At 49.4% G+C, this 18,802-nt stretch overlaps 1 protein-coding gene across 1 annotated transcript in view; it reads left to right on the top strand.

Moving 5' to 3' along the window:
• The window catches only part of FGD5 (FYVE, RhoGEF and PH domain containing 5), a 154,332-nt gene that overhangs the window by 117,535 nt on the left and 17,995 nt on the right, over positions 1-18,802 (top strand). The window contains exons 11-18 of the mRNA XM_049863003.1: positions 1,583-1,654; positions 2,661-2,729; positions 7,071-7,154; positions 8,989-9,068; positions 11,761-11,860; positions 12,260-12,397; positions 13,031-13,160; positions 14,622-14,752. Of these exons, the coding sequence (XP_049718960.1) occupies positions 1,583-1,654; positions 2,661-2,729; positions 7,071-7,154; positions 8,989-9,068; positions 11,761-11,860; positions 12,260-12,397; positions 13,031-13,160; positions 14,622-14,752 (804 nt within the window). The remainder of the gene's footprint in view (positions 1-1,582; positions 1,655-2,660; positions 2,730-7,070; positions 7,155-8,988; positions 9,069-11,760; positions 11,861-12,259; positions 12,398-13,030; positions 13,161-14,621; positions 14,753-18,802) is intronic.

Here is an 18,802-nt window from a genome sequence, read left to right as displayed (position 1 = left end):
TGGACCATTTCTGCCCCTCCCAGCAGTAGCTGAACTCTGTTTTGTACTGGGCCCAAGGCATTTCCTCCCGCTCTCCTAGGGGCAGACAGCTTTTGCTTCCACCTTTTCTCCAGAACTATAGTAACTGTGCCTGGACTCTGGGGGTGGGAGCATTTCCTGAGCCTTCCCAATGGCTGATGCCTTTTTGCTTTGTATGGGAGAGGGGTGTGGATGGGGTTCTGTGCCAGCCCCGGAGTGGCAGCCTGCATGCCTGTACCACCAAAGGGGGCTCTTTCTGGCCTCCTGCCCTGCCCCCAGTCATCCTTGTGAGCACTGGGTGGAGACTCATAGAAAAGAGCTTGCAGATGAGTACAGATGTCACTCATATCCAGGACTGCCTGATGTTCTAAACCATCACACCAGCCACACTTGACCTTTACAAATTCATTAACATTTTATCTGCTTTCTTTTCACCCTCTATTATGCTGACCACCTCTTCCTCCTGTGTATTACCAAAGGTGCCACAGCTCTTTGCTGGTGTCTCCGTGGAGGGGCTTGTCATTCTCTGAAATTCCATTCATTTGGTTGCCTGGTAACCTCAGCTGTCTGATAGGCTTAAGAAAAGTTATGATTTTTTAGATTATCTGGCTTTTTCTCATTGTTAGCATGGGAGCAGTGTTCTCTTGCAGCTTTCTACATCATAAGCGGAAGCAGAACTGTTATAGATTTTAATGGGTAGGATTTTATGCTCAAAATCATGGCCAACATAAAGGATTTTTCAAGGCAATTTCGCTACATACAATTTTTACCTTATTAGCTGATGTTAGAACCCAACCCTGCATCAGGTTCAAGGGACTCCTGTCCCACAGGGTCTTACAAGGCACATAAAGTGTCTGGCACAGGGCTTGGCACACAGTAAGTTCTCAGTACATGGTTATAATAGTTATGTTTAGTATTACGGGGTGCTGTGCAGAGAGGAGCAGGAGGTGTGCTACCTTACAGGCACTTTTAGTGCCTTGTAAGAGAGGGAAGCATATCACCTTACATATTTAAGATAAGCCAACAGGGACTGACAAGGAATTCCCAGACACACTTATTTTCCTAGCCACGAGGCACCAAGAGGCACCGAACCAGCTTCCTCCAAAGCTGGTGCGTTGGGTTGGTTACTCTCCTTCCAAGGTTTCACCCAGGGCTGGAAGCCAGGAGAGACAGTCTGGCCTTGGGCATCTGTTGCCCCTGATTCCTGAAGTTTGATGCAGCAGACCTTATGATGAACACAGGCGTAGAGCATGGGTGGTTGCCCGGAGACAAAGAGGTCTAGGCCGGCACAGAGAGGCCAAGTGACCATCCCTGTGGCACACAGAAAGGTGGTGGTGTCGGGACCTAGGTCTGGAGGGACTTGCCTGATTGTAGACAGCTCAGAGCTTGGCATCCTACAGAGCTGGGCACAAGTCTCAGTCCTGCCACTGACAAGAGGTGAGATTTTGAGAAGGCCTTTCTGAGCTCCATTTCCCTCCTCTGAACGGAAGCACTGCCACCCCTTGCAGAGAAGATAAGACCCCTTGGCCTGACCATCTCCCCCTTTCCCTGCTCTTGCCCACAGGAAAATCTGCAGAAGCTGGTCCACATTGAGCACAGTGTCCGGGGCCAAGGGGATCTCCTCCAGCCAGGAAGGGTGAGTGCTGCCATGGGCAGGGGCAGAGGGCGGACAGGCTGGCAAGCAGGCGAGGCTCCGATAAGCCCCATTGTTCAGCTGGGCTGGCCCCAGACAGGCCTGGCTGCAGGTGCTGTTTACCCATGGAGGGAGGGAGGGAGGGACGCTGGCTCTCCCGGGCTCACCCAGACCCATCGGCTGCCTCCACTGGGGTTTTCCACACAGGCATCTGTTCCTTGGGCATGCTGGTTGGGTTCAGTGCTCCCTAGAGTCACTGGGAAAGCAGGAAAACTCTCTCTCAAGAGCATCTTAAAAATAACATTTTTCAAGAGACAAGTTTACCCACTTTTAAGCTTCCAGATGGAAAGCAAAAACTCAGTTCAATAAATGGTCAAAAATATGTTCATTACCTGCTATAGCCCATGAAGTACAAGAGATAAAGGGATAAAAGATTGTGCTTAGGAGATTTCATTCCAAGTTAGCACGGAATTCACTAGCCTAGGATATTCTGGCCTGGGTTGTCAGTTCAGTTAAATATTAAGTACCCCTTTGTGTCCTCCAGAATTAAGGAAGGGCCCTGCCGCAGCTGTTCACAGGTCGTCAGCTGTTTTAGCAAACCTTCAGAGGCTCTGTTGTGAATGGTTTCTCTCCTCCTGGTGGCAGACCAGGGAGGGAGTCATTGTTCGGACCACTCTGTGGCCAAAACAGTGCCTGGGGCCTGGTACAATACCTGGCAGACTGCTCCTGGAAGGCCAAGATGCCTCACTACCTTCCGTGGCTGCTCTCGCATACATGGAGCAGCTCTTATAAGCTGGAAATTCACCCACAAGCTGGTCTCTGATACTCTGGGAGACATTACAATTTAAGTTCTTCACTCAGGGGCCTCTCTCCCCTGTCCCTGGCATCGAGGGGAAATGTTGCCCCCAACCCCCAACACGCACACACACACACACACACACACACACACACTCCTTGGGACAGCTCGGGGAATCGGCCCGGTCACCGAGCTTTGCTTCTTTCCCCGCAGGAGTTTCTGAAGGAAGGGACGCTGATGAAGGTAACAGGAAAAAATAGACGTCCCCGACACCTGTTTTTAGTAAGTACCTGGCCCCCAAACCATGTCCCAGAGCTGTCAAGTTCTGTGAAACCTTCTTGGGCCAACACTCGGGAACAGCTGGGAGGGGGAGGAAGGGTAGAGCGGAGTCTTCAGGATCATTCTGTACGGCTGAGCTTTCCCAGAAGCTGAGAGCGGAACCCTAGGAAACCACAAACCATCATTCATTTACTATTAGAATGATTTTGAGGGGAATGTTGCTAAAACGTAATTACCCCGTCTCTGCCTTCAACATCGGAAAACCAGGAAATTCTGAAACTGGGAATAACTGTCTGGTTCAACTGCCTTGTTTAACACGTGGAAAAACCGAGGCCCAGAGAGGGAGGCTGATTTGGCCAAGTCCCCAGCATGTTGTTGGCAGAGCCCCAGAAGGAGACCCAGGACTGTGACCGCTGTCCAGCACTTGCCCCGCTGCTCAGGAGACTGAGTGTAATCTAACGTTTTTGATGGTTTACAGCCAGGACCTCGAATACCAGGGAGTGTCTGGGCTCATGGTGTATAAATTGTCAACGTCAGTGACTGCTGAGCCAGAAGCAGCTCTTTGCCTCAAACCTATGACCCCAAGTTGCTATGCTTTATAAGTTCTTCCGTCTGCTGAGTGTAATTTTTCTCTCCACTCTTTCACTTGTAGTTGTCATTCCTTGTTATTGTCAGTAATGGCTGCCTCTAACGACCTCTCAGACTTTCTGTCTACTCAGTTAGAATTGTGTGTAAAGTGATAGTAGGTTGTGAGTGTGGGTGTAAGAACTCTCTTGGTTTCGGATATTTGCTGAGCGCCTTCTCTGTGCTGGGTGCTGGAAACAAAGAGATAAAAGTCACATTCCCTCCCCTCAACCTTTATAGTGATGGGAGAAAGAAACCATTGTAAATATGAAGTTAGGAGGATGCTATGGAGGGAGTCGCAGGGAGCCATGTGAGCAAAGAGGACTAAGGAGAGTCAGAGAACAAAAAGAAGGTGAACAATATAACATCAGCAGCTGACATTTATTGAGTCTTTACTGGGTGCCACGTACTATGCCAGGAGGCAGTGAGAGAGTTCCGGGGTACAACTCTTGCCTTTCAGTCAGGAGACCGGGTTCAGTTCTCAAATAATGTAGCTCAAGTACAGCCACCATCCGTCTGTCAGTGGAGGCTTGCATGTTGTTATGATGCTCAACAGGTTTCAGCGGAGCTTCCAGACTTAAGATGGACTAGGAAGAAGGGCCTGGTGATCTACTTCCAAAAATCAGCCAGTGGAAACTACGGATCACAACGGTCCGATCTGCAGCCAATCATGGGGATGGTGCAGGACCAGGCAGCATCTCATGATATTGTGCACGGGGTCACCATGAGTCAGGGGCTGACTCAGCAGCAGCTAACAGCAACAACGCCCTGTGCTAAGTGTTTTGTGTGTTTCCTGGATAAAGTGATACCTGAACTAAGCCCTGAAGGAGATTGGGAGTTTGTCATGTACACGAAGGAAGGGCATTTTCAGATAGAGGGAAGCATGGTATGTGTGGGGGACCACTGTGAATCTGTGAAATCTTTCTCTGCAGATGGTTGGGCCATTCAGCTCATAAGACAGCCATACCCCATATGGACCTTCCCCAGAGGGGGCCACGTGGGAGCTGAGTTTCAGGGAGGGCTAATGGTGCTGAGTAGCTCACCATTCACGGGAGCTTCAGAAGTCCTGAACCTGGCCAGAAAGGGGGAGTCCGTAGCTACGCTGGCCTCAGTGGCTTCTTTCCTGAGGCCCAGGCTCAGTGGGCCCCTCTGCCCGGTAGGAAGCACGTGGTGAACCAAGCTGAGTCCCTCCCTCTGCTCCCCCTAAAAGAGCTCTCTCTCCCCTCCCGTGATGATCCCTGTGCTCTGCCTGGCTGGTGCTGCAGTGCAAGGGGGAGCTTTGGCTGTAGACAAGAGGAGATTAGACCCCCGGGAGGCCCCAAGAAAGGAATCTGAGGGCCACGCAGTGCACAGTCCAGATTGAAGTTCTCAGAAGGATCGTAAAGCTCCCAACAGATGCTTGCATCCCTTTCTCTAAGTAGTTTTGTTTTTAATATAGATAATATAAAATTTGCATTTTCATTTTTTTAACTAGACAATTCAGTGGCATTAATGATATTCACAGTGTTCCTCAATCACCACCTGTATATGTTTATAAAACTTTTTCATCATCTCTAGGTAGTTTTTTGAATTCTGCTTACATACCTCTGGTGATGGGGAGCTCACTGTCTGTTGTAGCAGTCATTCATTTCACAACTCCTTTTTGGTCTCTTGTGTGCCAGGATCTCTGCTGGGTTTGTAGACCTGGTCCTTGCCATGTTGTGGATCTTGGGATCCAGTGGGGAAAGGAGTCCCCTGTTCCATGTTAACCAGTTACTGTCGAGTTGACTCTGACTCACGGCAACCCCATGTGTGTCAGAGTAGAATGACACGCCATAGGGTTTTCAGTGGCTGATTTTTCAGAGGTAGATCGCCAGGCCCTTCTTCTGAGGCATCTCTTGGTGGACTCTAATCTTTCCGTTAGTAGCCAAGCATGTTAACTGTTTGTACCACCCAGAGACTCCTGTTCCATGTTAGATGAGACTAAATATTTGAAAACTCTTTTTATTGAAGAGAAAGCTGTCTCCCTCAATTTAGGGATATCAATGCGATAATCCTCACAGCTGGGCCAATGAGCAGCATCATGATAAACAGAAAAGATTGAAGTTGTCAAGGATTTCATTTTACTTGGATCTGCAGTCAACATCCATGAAGCAACAGTCAAGAAATCAAACAACATATTGCACTGGGCCAATCTGCTGAAAAAGACCTCTTTAAAGTTTTAAAAAACAAAGATGTGACTTGGAGAACTAAGGTGCACCTGACCCAAGCAAGCCGTGGTGTTCAGTCGCCTCATATGCATGCGAAAGCTGGACAGTGAATAAGGAAGACCAAAGAAGAACTGATGCCTTTGAATTGTGGTTTTGGCAAAGAATATTGAATATACCATGGACTGCCAGAAGAGTGAACAAACCCCTCAAGGGTTTTTCCTTCCTCTCGCCATTCCTCCCTCCCTCCCTCCGTCTCTCCTTCCCTCCCTTAACTATATTTTATCAAGGTTGAATTTATGTACGGTTGTTGCTAGCTGCCATCAAGTTGGCTCCAACTCATGGCGATCCCACATACAACAAAATGAAGTGTTGGCTAGTCCTGCACCGCCTTCACGATCACTGGTACGATCGAGTCCATTGTTGCAGCCACTCTGTGTTTTGAGTGTCTTCCAGCCTAGGGGGCTCATCTTCCAGCACTGTATCAGACAGTGTTCTGTTGTGATCCATAGGGTTTTTATCAGCTAACACTCAGAGGTAGATCACTGGGCTTCTTCCTTCTCTGGCTTAGTCTGGAAGCTCCACTGAAACCTGTCCACCATAGGTGACCCTGCTGGTATTTGAAATACTGCTGGCATAGCTTCTGGCATCACAGCAACACGCAGGCCACCACAGTACAACAAACTGATACACCAATCTTAAGTGATTATGTCAGTGCATTTTGACAAATGTATATCGGCATGTAATCACAACCCGGCTCAAGATATAGAACATTCCCAGCCCCCTAGAAAGTTCCTTGGTGCTCCTTCTCAGTTACTTTTCCCCACCCCCAACCCAGGCAGTCACTGGCCTGATTTCTGCCCCTATCAATGAGTTTTGTCTGCTCCAGAACTTCATAAAAATGTGATCCAGTGTGCGCTCTTTTGCATCTGGCTCCTTTCACGCAGCGAGTTGGAGATTCAGCTGAAACAGGGCAGGGTCAGGATTGACAGCCCCTGCGCCATCCTGAGGGTGACAACATCCTTCAGACTTTAAACCTTCCAGCTAAGCAGAAACTCTCCGAAGGAGGGAGTTGTGTGTATCTGCAGTTCATGCCTTTTGACTGCTGAGGAATATTCCGTTGTGTGGATGGACCACGGTTTGGTTATCCACGTACCTGTTGCTAGACATTTGGGCTGTTTCCAGCTTGGTGTTCTTAAGAATAAAGCTGCTGCGAACACTCTTTAGAAGACTCTCTGCAGGTATGAGCATTGATTCCTAGGAGCGGAATTAGGGGGAAGGGGTTCATGTATTAACACAGAGTGCTGTTCCATGTAGGGCAGCTGCTGTCACTATGAGCAGGACCGAGCAAGAGGGGGCTCTGACAGCTCCTCGGATCCAGCCACGCCCCCTAGTTTACATATTGTTTACATATTACCCTGTGGAAATGCTAGATGCCTTCGCACCCCAAGGCTGAGTGACTCCCCCGCTGACAGAAGCCCAGGGCAGCCTTCTGGGAGCAGGCGCCTTCTGACTGGGCTTTCCCTCCCCGCAGATGAGCGATGTGCTTCTCTACACTTACCCCCAGAAGGATGGCAAGTACCGGCTGAAGAACACCTTGGCGGTGGCCAGCATGAAGGTAATGCCTGGTGCTAGGTACCTCGGGGTGGGGTGGGGAGAACCTCCAGGGAAGAGGAGATCCTGGAGAGGGTAGTACCCAAGGAGAGGAAGGAATGCTAGGGGAGAAGAGGATCCTGGGGTGGAGGGTCCTCAGGGAGGAGGAAACGGTGCTAAATTGTGGGTTACGGTGAGTTTATGCTACAGGTGGTCCAGGGAGAGGGGAAGAAGGTGTGGGAGGACTTCCTGGAGAAGGGGAGCTAAGCCCTTTAAAGTGGATGATATTTGAACACATGGGGAAGGGAGAGAGGGAAGGGCATTCTAGGAGTAGGAAAATGCCTGAGGAAAGGCTTGGAGGTAGGAAACAAGCAGGGGTTTGGCCAGTATTTATAGGACAAAGGTAAGAGAGATGCCAGCCCTGCTGAAAGTCTTGTGGGTGAGGCTGGAGACACAGGAGGGGGCCTGGCCATGGGGGGCCTAGCTCAGAGCAACTTGATTCCAGGAACAGGGATGGTTGGGAGCTAACGGGGACTCTTTGTAACTTAAAAAAAAAAAAAAAGTTATAGTGGTAAAACATATAACATAAAATTCGCCATTTTAACCATTTTAAGTGTATAATTCAGCAGCATTGATGACGTTCAAATGTTGTAAAGTTGTCACCTCCATCTATTTCCAAAACTTTTCATCACCCCAAGCAGATCCTCTGAACGCATTAAGCGATAGCTTCCCATTCCTACTACTCCCATTCCCCTTCTCCACAAGCCCCTGGCAACTTGGAATCTACTTGCTGTCTCTATGAATTTACCTATTCTAGATATTTTTTATAAGTGGAACCTTGCAATATATGTCTTTTTGTGACTGACTTATTTCACTCAGCATAATGTTTTCAAGGTTCATCCATGTTGTGGTATGTACCAGGCCTTCCTTTCTCTTTATGGCTGAGTGATATTCCACTGTGTGGATGTACCACGTTTTGTTTATCCATTCATCTGTTGATGGACACGTGAGTGGTTTCCACCTTTTGACGATTGTAAATAACGGTGCCATGAACACTGGTGAACAAGTATCTGTTTGAGTCCTTGCTTTCAGGTCTCTTGGGTATATACCTTGGGGGGGAATTGTTGGGTCATATGGTAGTTCTACGTTTAACTTTTTGAGGAGTTGCCAAGTTGTTTTCTACAGCAGCTGCACCATTTTCCATGCCCACCAGCAATGGATGAGGGTTCCAGTTTCTCTACATCTTCGCCAACACTTGCTGTTTTCTGTTTTTCTGATTACAGTCATCATCCTAGTCAGGGAGACATGGTCTCTCATTGTGTGATAGGTATTCTCAAGGGGACATTAATTCTGGCACCGGATGGGGATGGTGTCAGAGGGGAAAACTGAGGTGGAAGAAGATATCAGAGGGTTGCTGTTATTTCTGAGGGCTGAGGTTGGGATGGTGCGGAGAGCTGTAGGAGGCATTTTGGGGTCTCTCATCCCTGTAGGCTCTTTTACACGGAGAAGGGGAAGACAGAAGCACTTTTCTTAGCAGGAAGTCTTGTTCCTTTTTTAACCAGAGTTTCTACTTAGGAGCCTTTTAAAGAAGGCTGTGGAGACAGTGGTCGTTGGTAGTCACACGTCCAGCACGCCTGTTCACCCAGAGGCTGCTGAGGTGGCCATCCCAGGGCTGGAGGGGGTGGCAGAGGGCCATTTCAGCAGCCAGGGCCCACCCACAGCATCTGTCATCAGAGAAAAGTTTGCCCTTTACAGATGAGGAAACTCACCTCAGAGGGGAAGTGGCTCCAGGAGAAGAATTGTCTGTGGCCACCCCCTTCCTCCCCACCCTGATGGGGCTGCTTGCTGTTGGTTTTCAGGTCAGCCGTCCTGTACTGGAGAAAGTGCCCTATGCTTTAAGGATCGAGACTTCTGAGTCCTGCCTGACCCTGTCTGCAAGGTACAGGGAGGTGGGAGGGAGGGCCTAGAATATAAAATGGCAAATTTAAAGGTAGAAAGGTCTGGAATAACAAATGCCAGATAGGTCACCTTTTTTATTTTTGTAACCTTTGGGATCAGAGTTTTTTTTTTCTTCTTCAGAGTTTCTTAACCACCTTTGGGTCACAAGCCCCTTAGAGAATCTGATAGAACTATGGCTTCACTCTGCAGAAGAACGTGCTTACACATAAAATTTTATATATAACTTCAGGGGCTTCTAGAGCCCATTGTTGAAATATAACAATATCTAACTTTATCAACAGTTTATCTCTTCACAGATTATTGGATCTTTACAGCAATCCAAAAATAAAAAATGAGTGAACGCTTTTCCATTATCTTTCCCAGCTTGAGGGTGGGGAGGGAAGAAAATATGGCCTTCCTACTAGGAAAAAAAAAAACAATCGTCATCAAGGCAACCCTGGCTCATGGCAACCCCATTTATGCATCAGAGTAGAACTGTGCTCCGTAGGGTTTTCAATGGCCGATTTTTTGGAAGTAGATTGCTGGACCTTTCTTCTGAGATGCCTTCCTTGGTGCACTCGAACCGCCAACCTTGCGGTTAGCAGCTGAGCGCATTAACCGTTTGCACCAGCCGGGGGCTTCTGCTAGAAATGTCTGCATTCCCTCCAGTCCCTCAGGTTTCCGAGGGTTCCCTCATAGCTCACTCACAGCTTCCCCTGGTCCCCTTTCAGGGCAAGACAAGCTCTTGGATGCACAGAAACCAGGGTGGTGTGGGCCCTGATGGGGGCAACTCTTCAGTCAGGGCCAGGCGTGGTGGAGGTTGGGACTGGGTTCCAGTGTCTCTGCCAGTGTATGACCATGGGGTGAGCAGAGATATCCCTAGTGGGTGTCTGTGTCCTGCTGGATGTGTGTGGTGGTTTTGGGTGCAAAAGAGGACACACACACTCTCACACTCACTCTCGTAGATGGATCTATTCATAAAGCTTTTATTAGCACCTCCTCAATGCCAGATGCTTTGCTGAGAACACAAAAAGGCTGGTAGGAGAGTTGTAACCTGGCTATAATGCAGAACAGTAACTGCTGTGACACAGTAAATCTGTAAGAGCTGGAACTTGACAGGACTGCCACATTTTTCCAGGTCTCGCAGGTTTTTCTCCTTTGACAGGGTGCAGTCACCACTCCTGTCACTCTCTACTTAGTGGGAAATACTTGAGTTTTCTTTCTCTGACAGGTTTCCACCTCACACAGATTCCAGCTTTTGCAGGTGTTACTGTAGTTAGTAAGAGTGATGTACTGAACACCTGTTGGGTCTCAGGCATGGTGCTGAGCACTTTGCAAGTGTTCCCTCCTCTGATCCTTGTCAGCACCCTGGGAGGCCAGGATCACAGCCAGTTTCAGGAATGGGGCGTTGTGGCCTAGCTAGGGGTCCGTACAGCTATGTGAGGCAGGACTGGGGGTGACCCCAGGACTTTCACTCAGAGCTCTCACCCAGTACAGTTTACTGCCCCAGGGGCTAGAAGGTGTACTGGGAATTCGGAGGAGGGGGTTGCTGGGCTGGTCTCCGTGGCCTCTCCTCACGTCTTGGTAAAGTCAGGGGCATGAGGAAGCCTGGTGTATAGTTTCTGCTTGCCCAGCTAGAGGGTGGTAACTGACCACACTACAGCCTTCAGGTGGGCCTGTCCATCTCCCCCAGGCAGGGGCACTGCCCTCTGGCCAGTGGTGGCCTAGAGGAGCCTCTCACTGACAGGCCAGTCACCTTCTTGCTAACCCAGGTCCCTCACACTACAGCTCCCAGGGGACAGTGGAACCCAGACAGCTCCACTTAGGAACATGGCATCTGGCTGCCCACCAAGCCAGTTTGGCCTTTGCCAGCCAGAAGGAAGGCGATTTACCAAACCCAGCCACCCCCGCTTCCTCCCAGGCCAGACTGATCCCTTGTTCAGCCAAGGCCACCTGGGTCAAGCTGCAGGCTTATGTGAAGGGTGAGGACGACACCTAGTGGGCACTATGAGAATTCTCGCCCATCCAACAGCAATGTGAAGCCCCCGCCCCATGTCCAGGGCAGCTCACAGCCGGTGGGGGTCACTCACCACTCAGGAAGCCCTGCTGGGCATAGGGCGGGTACTTGGAAAGCCTGTTTGTTGGATGAGTAAATGTGTGGGAAGTTATATGGGAAAATGAGGATGATGGAGATACCTTCGCCAGCTCCTGTCCACCCCATCCCTCCTCGTGTGACCAGACCTCTGTCCCCTGCCAGCCTGTCTCTACTAAGGGCAGCCCACAGCATCCTCGGAGTGGGATTTCCACACTTCCTGGGATCCTGAGGGGCTCTAGAGCCCCCTGAGCCTTCATAGTGCCCTTGCTTCTACAGGGTGCTTTGCCATTTACCCACCCCCATCTCCTCACAGCCAACCTGTAATTAGATAGATATTGCTGTTGCTCCCATATTATAGGTGAAAGAACAGGCCCAGAGGGCAAACCACTGGACCATGGCCCTCTGCTCATCAATGGAGGGGCCGAGACCAACCGGGGTCTGTCTGGCAGATAGCCTGGTGCTTTGATAGTGGGATTTCAGGCACGTGAAAGGCTCAGGTTTGGGGAGGGGGCATCGAGGGCATCAGTAGCCTGAGGAGCATGCTTGGGGGGAGTGGAGGCCTGCACACGCCATGGCTCACACCAGCTGGTCCCCACAGCTCCTGTGCAGAGAGGGACGAGTGGTACAGCTGTCTAAACAGGGCCCTTCCCGAGGACTACAAGGCACAGGCCCTGGCTGCGTTCCACCACAGCGTGGAGGTGAGTGGTGGACGTGGGCCCCCGACTCAGCCTCAGAACTCGGGTTCCCTGGGAGTGGTACCAGGATGGACCCATCCTGCCCAGGTGGATCTGCAGCACCGTTCATGAGGGCACTGGCTCCTCCTCCCTACTCCTTCGCTCCCCTCGTGTCTTCACCCCACCCTGGGGTGGTCACAGTGCGGCCCAGGAGCACAGCACCCCCACTCACACAGTTTCTAAGCCCAGGCTAGCATCCTGGGACATTAGACAGGGACGGTTTTACAGTTTGAACCCACCGCCACCCCACACACATATACACTCTGTACAGAGAGGGAACCTGAGGCCCATGGCGGGCCTCACTGGGGCCACCCATCCGGCGGGTCTGACCACAGTGCTGGCCCATTGGTTCTGTTGCTCCAGATGCGGGAGCGGCTGGGGGTTAGCCTGGGGGAGAGGCCCCCCACCCTGGTGCCTGTCACACACGTCATGATGTGCATGAACTGTGGCTGCGACTTCTCCCTCACGCTGAGGCGCCATCACTGCCACGCCTGCGGCAAGGTGGGTCCCTGTCGGGGGAGCGTGCGCCTGGGCTGGCGGGGGGGCAGGGGAGGGGAGACGAGTGTCCCTGCCCAGCCAGAGAGTCAGGCTGTCCATCAGGTACCAAGTGTCAGGCCCAGAGTCTGAGAGGAGGGGTAATTATTCTCATCTTACTGATGCCCTCAAACCAGGACTCCAAATCTGGCCCATCACACCCTCCAAAGAATAAAACAGTTGCTGTCAAATTTTTGTCAAGTTAGCTCTGACTCATGACAGCCCCCTAGGTGTGAGTAGAAGTGTGCTCCATAGGGTTTCCAGTGGGTGATTTTTTGGAAGTAGATCACTAGGCTTTTCTTCCAAGACACCCCTGGACTTGAACCTCCGACCTTTTGGTGAGCAGCCTAGTGTGTTAACTATTTCCACCACCCAGCCAGAGAAAATAGTCGACATGGTTGTTGCCCTTGAAGGGAGGCGTAGTGTCACGGTTAGGTGCACAGGCTCACTGGGAAGGCAGGTAAGCCTGCATAGAACATGCCACAGCAGTGCTGGGAAAGCAGGGAGACAGCATCGCCTGGTGATGGAGACACGGGGCTCCCTGGAGGGGTGGGGGCAGCAGAGGCCCCCTCAGACAGGTGTTCCCACCTGGGCCTGCAGATCGTGTGCCGCAACTGTTCACGCAACAAGTACCCTCTGAAGTACCTCAAGGACCGGATGGCCAAGGTCTGCGACGGCTGCTACGGAAAGCTGAAGAAGAGGGGCGGGGACATCCCGGGCCTGATGAGAGGTAACACCGGGACCAGCCTCACCTGTCTCCCAGGGCAGCCTTCGGGGCTTCTCCCTGGCCTGTGGTTCATACCTGAAACCCTTTTTCCCAGGAGAGAGTTGTTCACTCCATGGAGGGAGGGGAAGCTTAGAAAAAAAAACAGCCCTGGAGGAGGGAATCCAAGCAAAACCAAACCTGTTGCCGTCGAGTCAATTCCAACTCATAGCAACCGTATCAGACAGAGTAGAACTGCCCGATAGAGTTTCCAGGGAGCACCTGGCGGATGCAAACTGCTGACCTTTTGGGTAGCAGCCGTAGCACTACGCCACCAGTCTTTCCAGAGGAGGGAATAGAATGGTTTAAATCGGGGCGGGATTAATCCGTAAGCATGGTATGCACCAGCTTGCACTGACCAAGGTACGCACTGGCTTAATTGTATTTACCTGCTAATCTGCGGTGAGCAATTTCACATGTGGGGGACAGGTGACATTGTGCATTGCAGATTGGTGGGAGGGCACAATTGGGCCCATGTCTACCTTGCTTATTGGGTAATCCAGCCCTGGTTTAAAATCATATCATGGTACCAGTTCTCAAAATGTGGTTTCCATGGAAAATTGATAGTTGTTCTCAGAAGAAGCATCCTGTGGTCATCTAAGTTTGGGACAAACACTGCAGTGTGGGTCTCATGTTTACCATACCATGGTGGTGGTAGCTGCCGCCGGGTCGGCTCTGACTCGTGGCAACCCCACGTACAACAGAACAAAATGTTGCCCAGTGCTGCGCCATCTTCATGATAGTTGGTGCGCTTGGATCCATTGTTGTGTCCACTGTGTATTTTGAGTGGCTTCCAGCCTAAAGCGCATCTTCCAGCACTGTATCAGGCAATATTCTGTTGTGGTCTTTAGGGTTTTTATTGGCTGATTTTCAGAAGTAGATCACGAGGCCTTTCTTTCTAGTCTTATTTTACCATAGAGTCCCCTTTTTTTTAAGAGTGTCCTTTAGCCTGTGTTCTATGGTCCTCTTTTTGGGACTAAGGTTGCTGAGACTGATAGCCAAGTGTTTCCTGGTTCAGGGTGTAAGGAGCCCCAAGAAGCTAAGCGGCCCCTTGAGAGATTATGCTTAAGAGCCAGGCTTTGCCCAAGCAGGGCCAGGCTGGAGGAGAACAAGTATATCCTCTGCTCACTGGGGCCTCAGCGAAGGCAGCAGAGAGGATGGCCTAGCCCCTGCCTCATGCCTCTTAGTGCTCTGAGGTCTAGAGAAGAAGGGACCCTGCACCCTGGGAAAGCCTTCCTGCCTGACCCGCGTTGCCTTGGCCTGTGTCAGGAAAAGGAAGGATGCCATCTGTCCCGTCACACTTATCCCCTCGGTGAGGCTGTTTCAGATCTCAGACAGGGCAGGTAGCCCTGATTTTATAGGAAAGGTGTGTGCCCTCCTGTCCATGTGGATGCTCACCTCCTCCTCTGTGGGTTCTCTTGGTTACAGAGCGGCCCGTGAGCATGAGCTTCCCCCTGCCCTCGCCCCGCTTCTCGAGCAGTGCCTTCTCGTCCGTCTTTCACAGCATCAACCCCTCAACCTTCAAGAAACAGAAGAAAGTCCCTTCAGCCCTGGCTGAGGTAAGGCAGGTGGGGCTGCCTGCGTGGGAGGCAGTGGATTTGCAAGGTCCAGTGTCCTTCTGGGTGGACTGGGTCAGGCTCATGCTCCTCAGGCCCTCCCCTGTCCCAGCCTGACCCTGTCTTTTCTGGACCAAGGGAATTCCTAGTGGGAGGGAGTCTGGCTACAAAGGCCAACTCAGTACTAAAAAGGCAGAGCCTGGTCTTTTCTTTCCACCCTTCAAAACAACCCTGCCTCCTGGCATGACTAAGGTGACGCTTGGTGGCAGAGGACAGGACCTGCAATGTTGTAGGTGATGCTAACCAGTTGCCACTGAGTCAACTCCAACTTCTGGAGACCCCATGTGTGTCAGAGTAGAACTGTGCTCCACAGTTTTTTTTTTAGATAATTTTTTATTGTGTTTTTGGTGAAAGTTTATACAGCAAATTAGGTTCCCATTTGACAATTTCTTTACAAATTGTGCAGGGACATTAATTAAATTTTTCACAGTGTGTCAACGTTCTCTTTGTGTTCTGGTTGTTCCATTTCTAGTACTCTAGTTTCCCTGCACACTTGTCTTCTCATTTTTGCTTTAGAGCAATTGTTGACCTTTTGGTCTCATGTAGATGGTTTTTTAATGGAGCACCATCCTCATGGATAATGTCCTTTATTTTGTGTGCCAATTTGTGTGCTCAGTGTTGAAAGAGTATTTTGGGGCAATAGTATTAGGGAGTCCTCTAGTTTCAACTGGTCTAGTAAGCCTGGACTTTTTAAGAATTTGAGTTCTGTTCGTGTTTTTCTCTCATTCTCTCAGGGTTTATCTATTGTGGCCGTGGTCAGAATGGTTAGTAGTCATAGCCAGGTACCATCTAGTTCTTCTGGTCTCAGGGTAGCTGAGGCCATGGCTTGGGTAGGCTATTAGCCCCGTAGACTAGTTTCTTCTCTAACAAGTACAGATTAGTAGTTGTATGTTAGATGGCTCATTGCAAGCTTTTAAAACCCCAGATAATACTCACGTTACAAGGGTGTAGAACATAAACTTTGTGATACCAGTAGACTGAGTTGTCCCATGAGACTAGGGTCCTAAGCCTTCAAATTCAGACAATCATTCTCACGTGGTATTTGGTTATATCTGAGAATATCTGTAACTGTGTCCTTTATGAATATATATGCATGTATGTACACATCCACATGTATACATATATATAGATACTTCTATCTGTGCACTCGCATGTACTCACCTATACCTGTACCTACCCATACACATATATGCCTATACACCTACATATGTGACCACACACTCATTTTTTGGTTGTTGTTGGTATTGTTGCCAGATTATGTTATATTCTTTAGCACAGACATCCTTTTCTCTTGGGCAGTTCTTAGTGGCATCGTTTGCTGTGGTCAAGCTGTGCGTGGGGTTTTCAGTGGCTGGTTTTTTAGATCACCAGGACTTTTTTCCAAGCCACCTCTGAGTGACTAGAACCTTCAGCCTTTTGGTTAGCAGTAAGGGCAACCACTCAGGGACTCCATAGTGTTAGGAGACTTCTTTCCCGTGCTTCTCTTCCCTCCTCCTTTTCCTTTTGCCCACAGGCTAGACCTAAGGATGTCCCCGAGGCCCTTTAAGGAAGGGTACTATACAGATTACTAGGGGTTTGCAGTCTGAAGGCGTGAGGGTCCCAGGTTAGGTCTCACACCAGGCCCTCTGAGCTGGACCACCTTCCACCCAGGGGGTCTTAAACGAGCTCAGGTGTGAACCTCCCAGGGCCGTGGTACTCTTCGTGGGAAACCTCAGAATGGACTAAACTCCCATCTATCCTGCAAACCAGGAGTCATTTTTGCTAGCTACACACAGGACCAGATTATACACGTATGTGTATATTCTAATCACAGCCACAAACAAATGTGTGCCTATGCATATATACGAGCTGTCCAACAATGTCCAACAACATGTGACCAGCTGTTCCAGGTTTTGCCATTGATACTCATTATTGAGTAGCAGGTGGCAAGGGTGTAAAAAGGTGTTATGGGATGAAAAACTTAAATGGGCACAGTTCTACTTAATTCCTTTGGCAAATTAAAAATCTTGGAAATAACATATACCCAGTAAAAAATTTTTTTTCAAAAAGGCATAAAAGAATATATGATGAAAAGTGAGTTTCTCTCCCTCCCCAGACTCCCTCGGAGGTAACCGCCCTCAAGTTTCGTGTGGATCTTTTCAGAAATTTTCATGCATATGTGTGTGTGTATGTATATATGTATAATATGCAATTATAGATTTTGTTTTTTATGTAAAAGGTAGCATATTATACTGAATCTTCTATATATTTTTCCACTTAATTTATCTTAGAGATCATTTCACCTGATCTCATAGACATAAATCTCACACTTTTTGCGTTGTATGGCTGTACCATAATTGATTGAACTAGTCCTTTTCCATAAACTGAGAAAAGACTACCCTACTTTCTCTTTAGTGGTGGTCTGCATGAGTCAAGCTCATAGACCCTGAGTGGTCCCTGAGTACAGACTTTGAGAACCTCTGTTCTTACCCAGGGAACCGGTAAGCCTTCTGGAGTCAGTCTGCTCTGATCCCGTTGCCCTCCAGGTTGGCCCCAGCTGGCCTCTTGGTGTTTTCTGGCCCAAGTGACAACAACTGTTTTATTACCCAGCAAGGTCTGCTTTCCACCGATGGGCAGGGGCCCAGGACAAATGTGCCCCAAAGCCTCCTATCCTCTCTGCCTTCTCCCAGCTGCCCCACCTCACTAAGACCTGCTTCCCACCAGGAGTTCTGCAGATGTGCTGCCCAGACGCATCTGCCGGAGGGAGGCTGCAGCGTACTCTTGGCTTTCCCTGGCTGTCACCCCGGCCTCTTCCATCTACTCTGCTTTGCTTTTGCTGCATAGATGTTTTAGGGCAAGTGGGGAAGGAAAGCCAGTGTTTACCATTAGGAGTCTCAGAACCTCTGTTAGGGCAGGATATAATACCAGGTTCCTTTGCTAGTACTTCTCAAAATAGCCTGAGCTGGTTGTAGGTTCCTTTCCTGCTGTGGTAGAAAGAACTCTGGAGTATTTGCTGAGAGATCCAAGTTTTTACCTCCTCTTCAACTTGCTAGGGATTTAACCTTCAGTAGCTCCCTCCATTCCTCTGGGCCTCTGTTTCTCATCTATAAAATGAGAGGTCAGATGAAGTTATGTCTAAGCCTTGCTCTAAAAGGCAGATCAGTCTGTATTGAGCACTTACAGTGGGTCAGGCACTATCCCTGTGCTTTTTCATTCCTTTTTTACTAGTAAGGAAACTGAGACTTAGAGGAAGTGAGTAAATTGCCCAGCATTACCCAGCTAGTAACTGGTTGAACCTAGAGTGGAGCTCCAAATTGGTATTACTCCAACCCTGTGTTCTTAAAACCAGCTGCTGTTGAGTTGACACCAACTAATGGCAACTCTGTGTGTCAACGTAGAGCTGTGCTCCATAACGTTTTCAGTGGCAGATTTTTTGGAATTGGATTGTCAGGCCTTTCTTCCAAGGCACCTCTGGGTGGACTGGAACTTCCAACCTTTCAACTGAGCCTGTTAACAATTTGCACCACCCAGGGGCTCCCCTGTGTTCTTAACCACCACAGAGCCCGTCCTACATAATAATAATAATAAAAGGAATTAATGCTATACATGCCCAATTAGACAGATTGTAAAACCTTTTAGGTAAACAGTAGAAAGAGATAAACTGAAATATTTAAGGATCAATTTTAGAAGGAAGAGCCTCTTGCCCAAGTATCCGCAGTTCTGTTAGGGGAGGGCAAGAATTTTAAACACCACTAGAGGGCAGCATTTTTTATTGTGCTTTAAGTGAAAGTTCACAAATCAAGTCAGTCTCCCATACAAAAACCTATACACACCTTGCTGTGTACTCCTAGCTGCTCTCCCCCTAATGAGACAGCACACCGCTCCACTGCACCCTGTATACCCCATGTCCATTCAGCCAGCTTCTGTCCCCCTCTGTCTTCTCATCTCGCCTCCAGACAGGAGCTGAGAGGGCAGCACTTTTGAAGGCAGCTTTTGACTCATGTGTTTCCTGGA

This window comes from Elephas maximus, chromosome 20 (assembly GCF_024166365.1).
Source record: "Elephas maximus indicus isolate mEleMax1 chromosome 20, mEleMax1 primary haplotype, whole genome shotgun sequence".
NCBI lineage: Eukaryota > Metazoa > Chordata > Mammalia > Proboscidea > Elephantidae > Elephas > Elephas maximus.
This window is presented reverse-complemented; position numbering and strand designations above follow the sequence as displayed.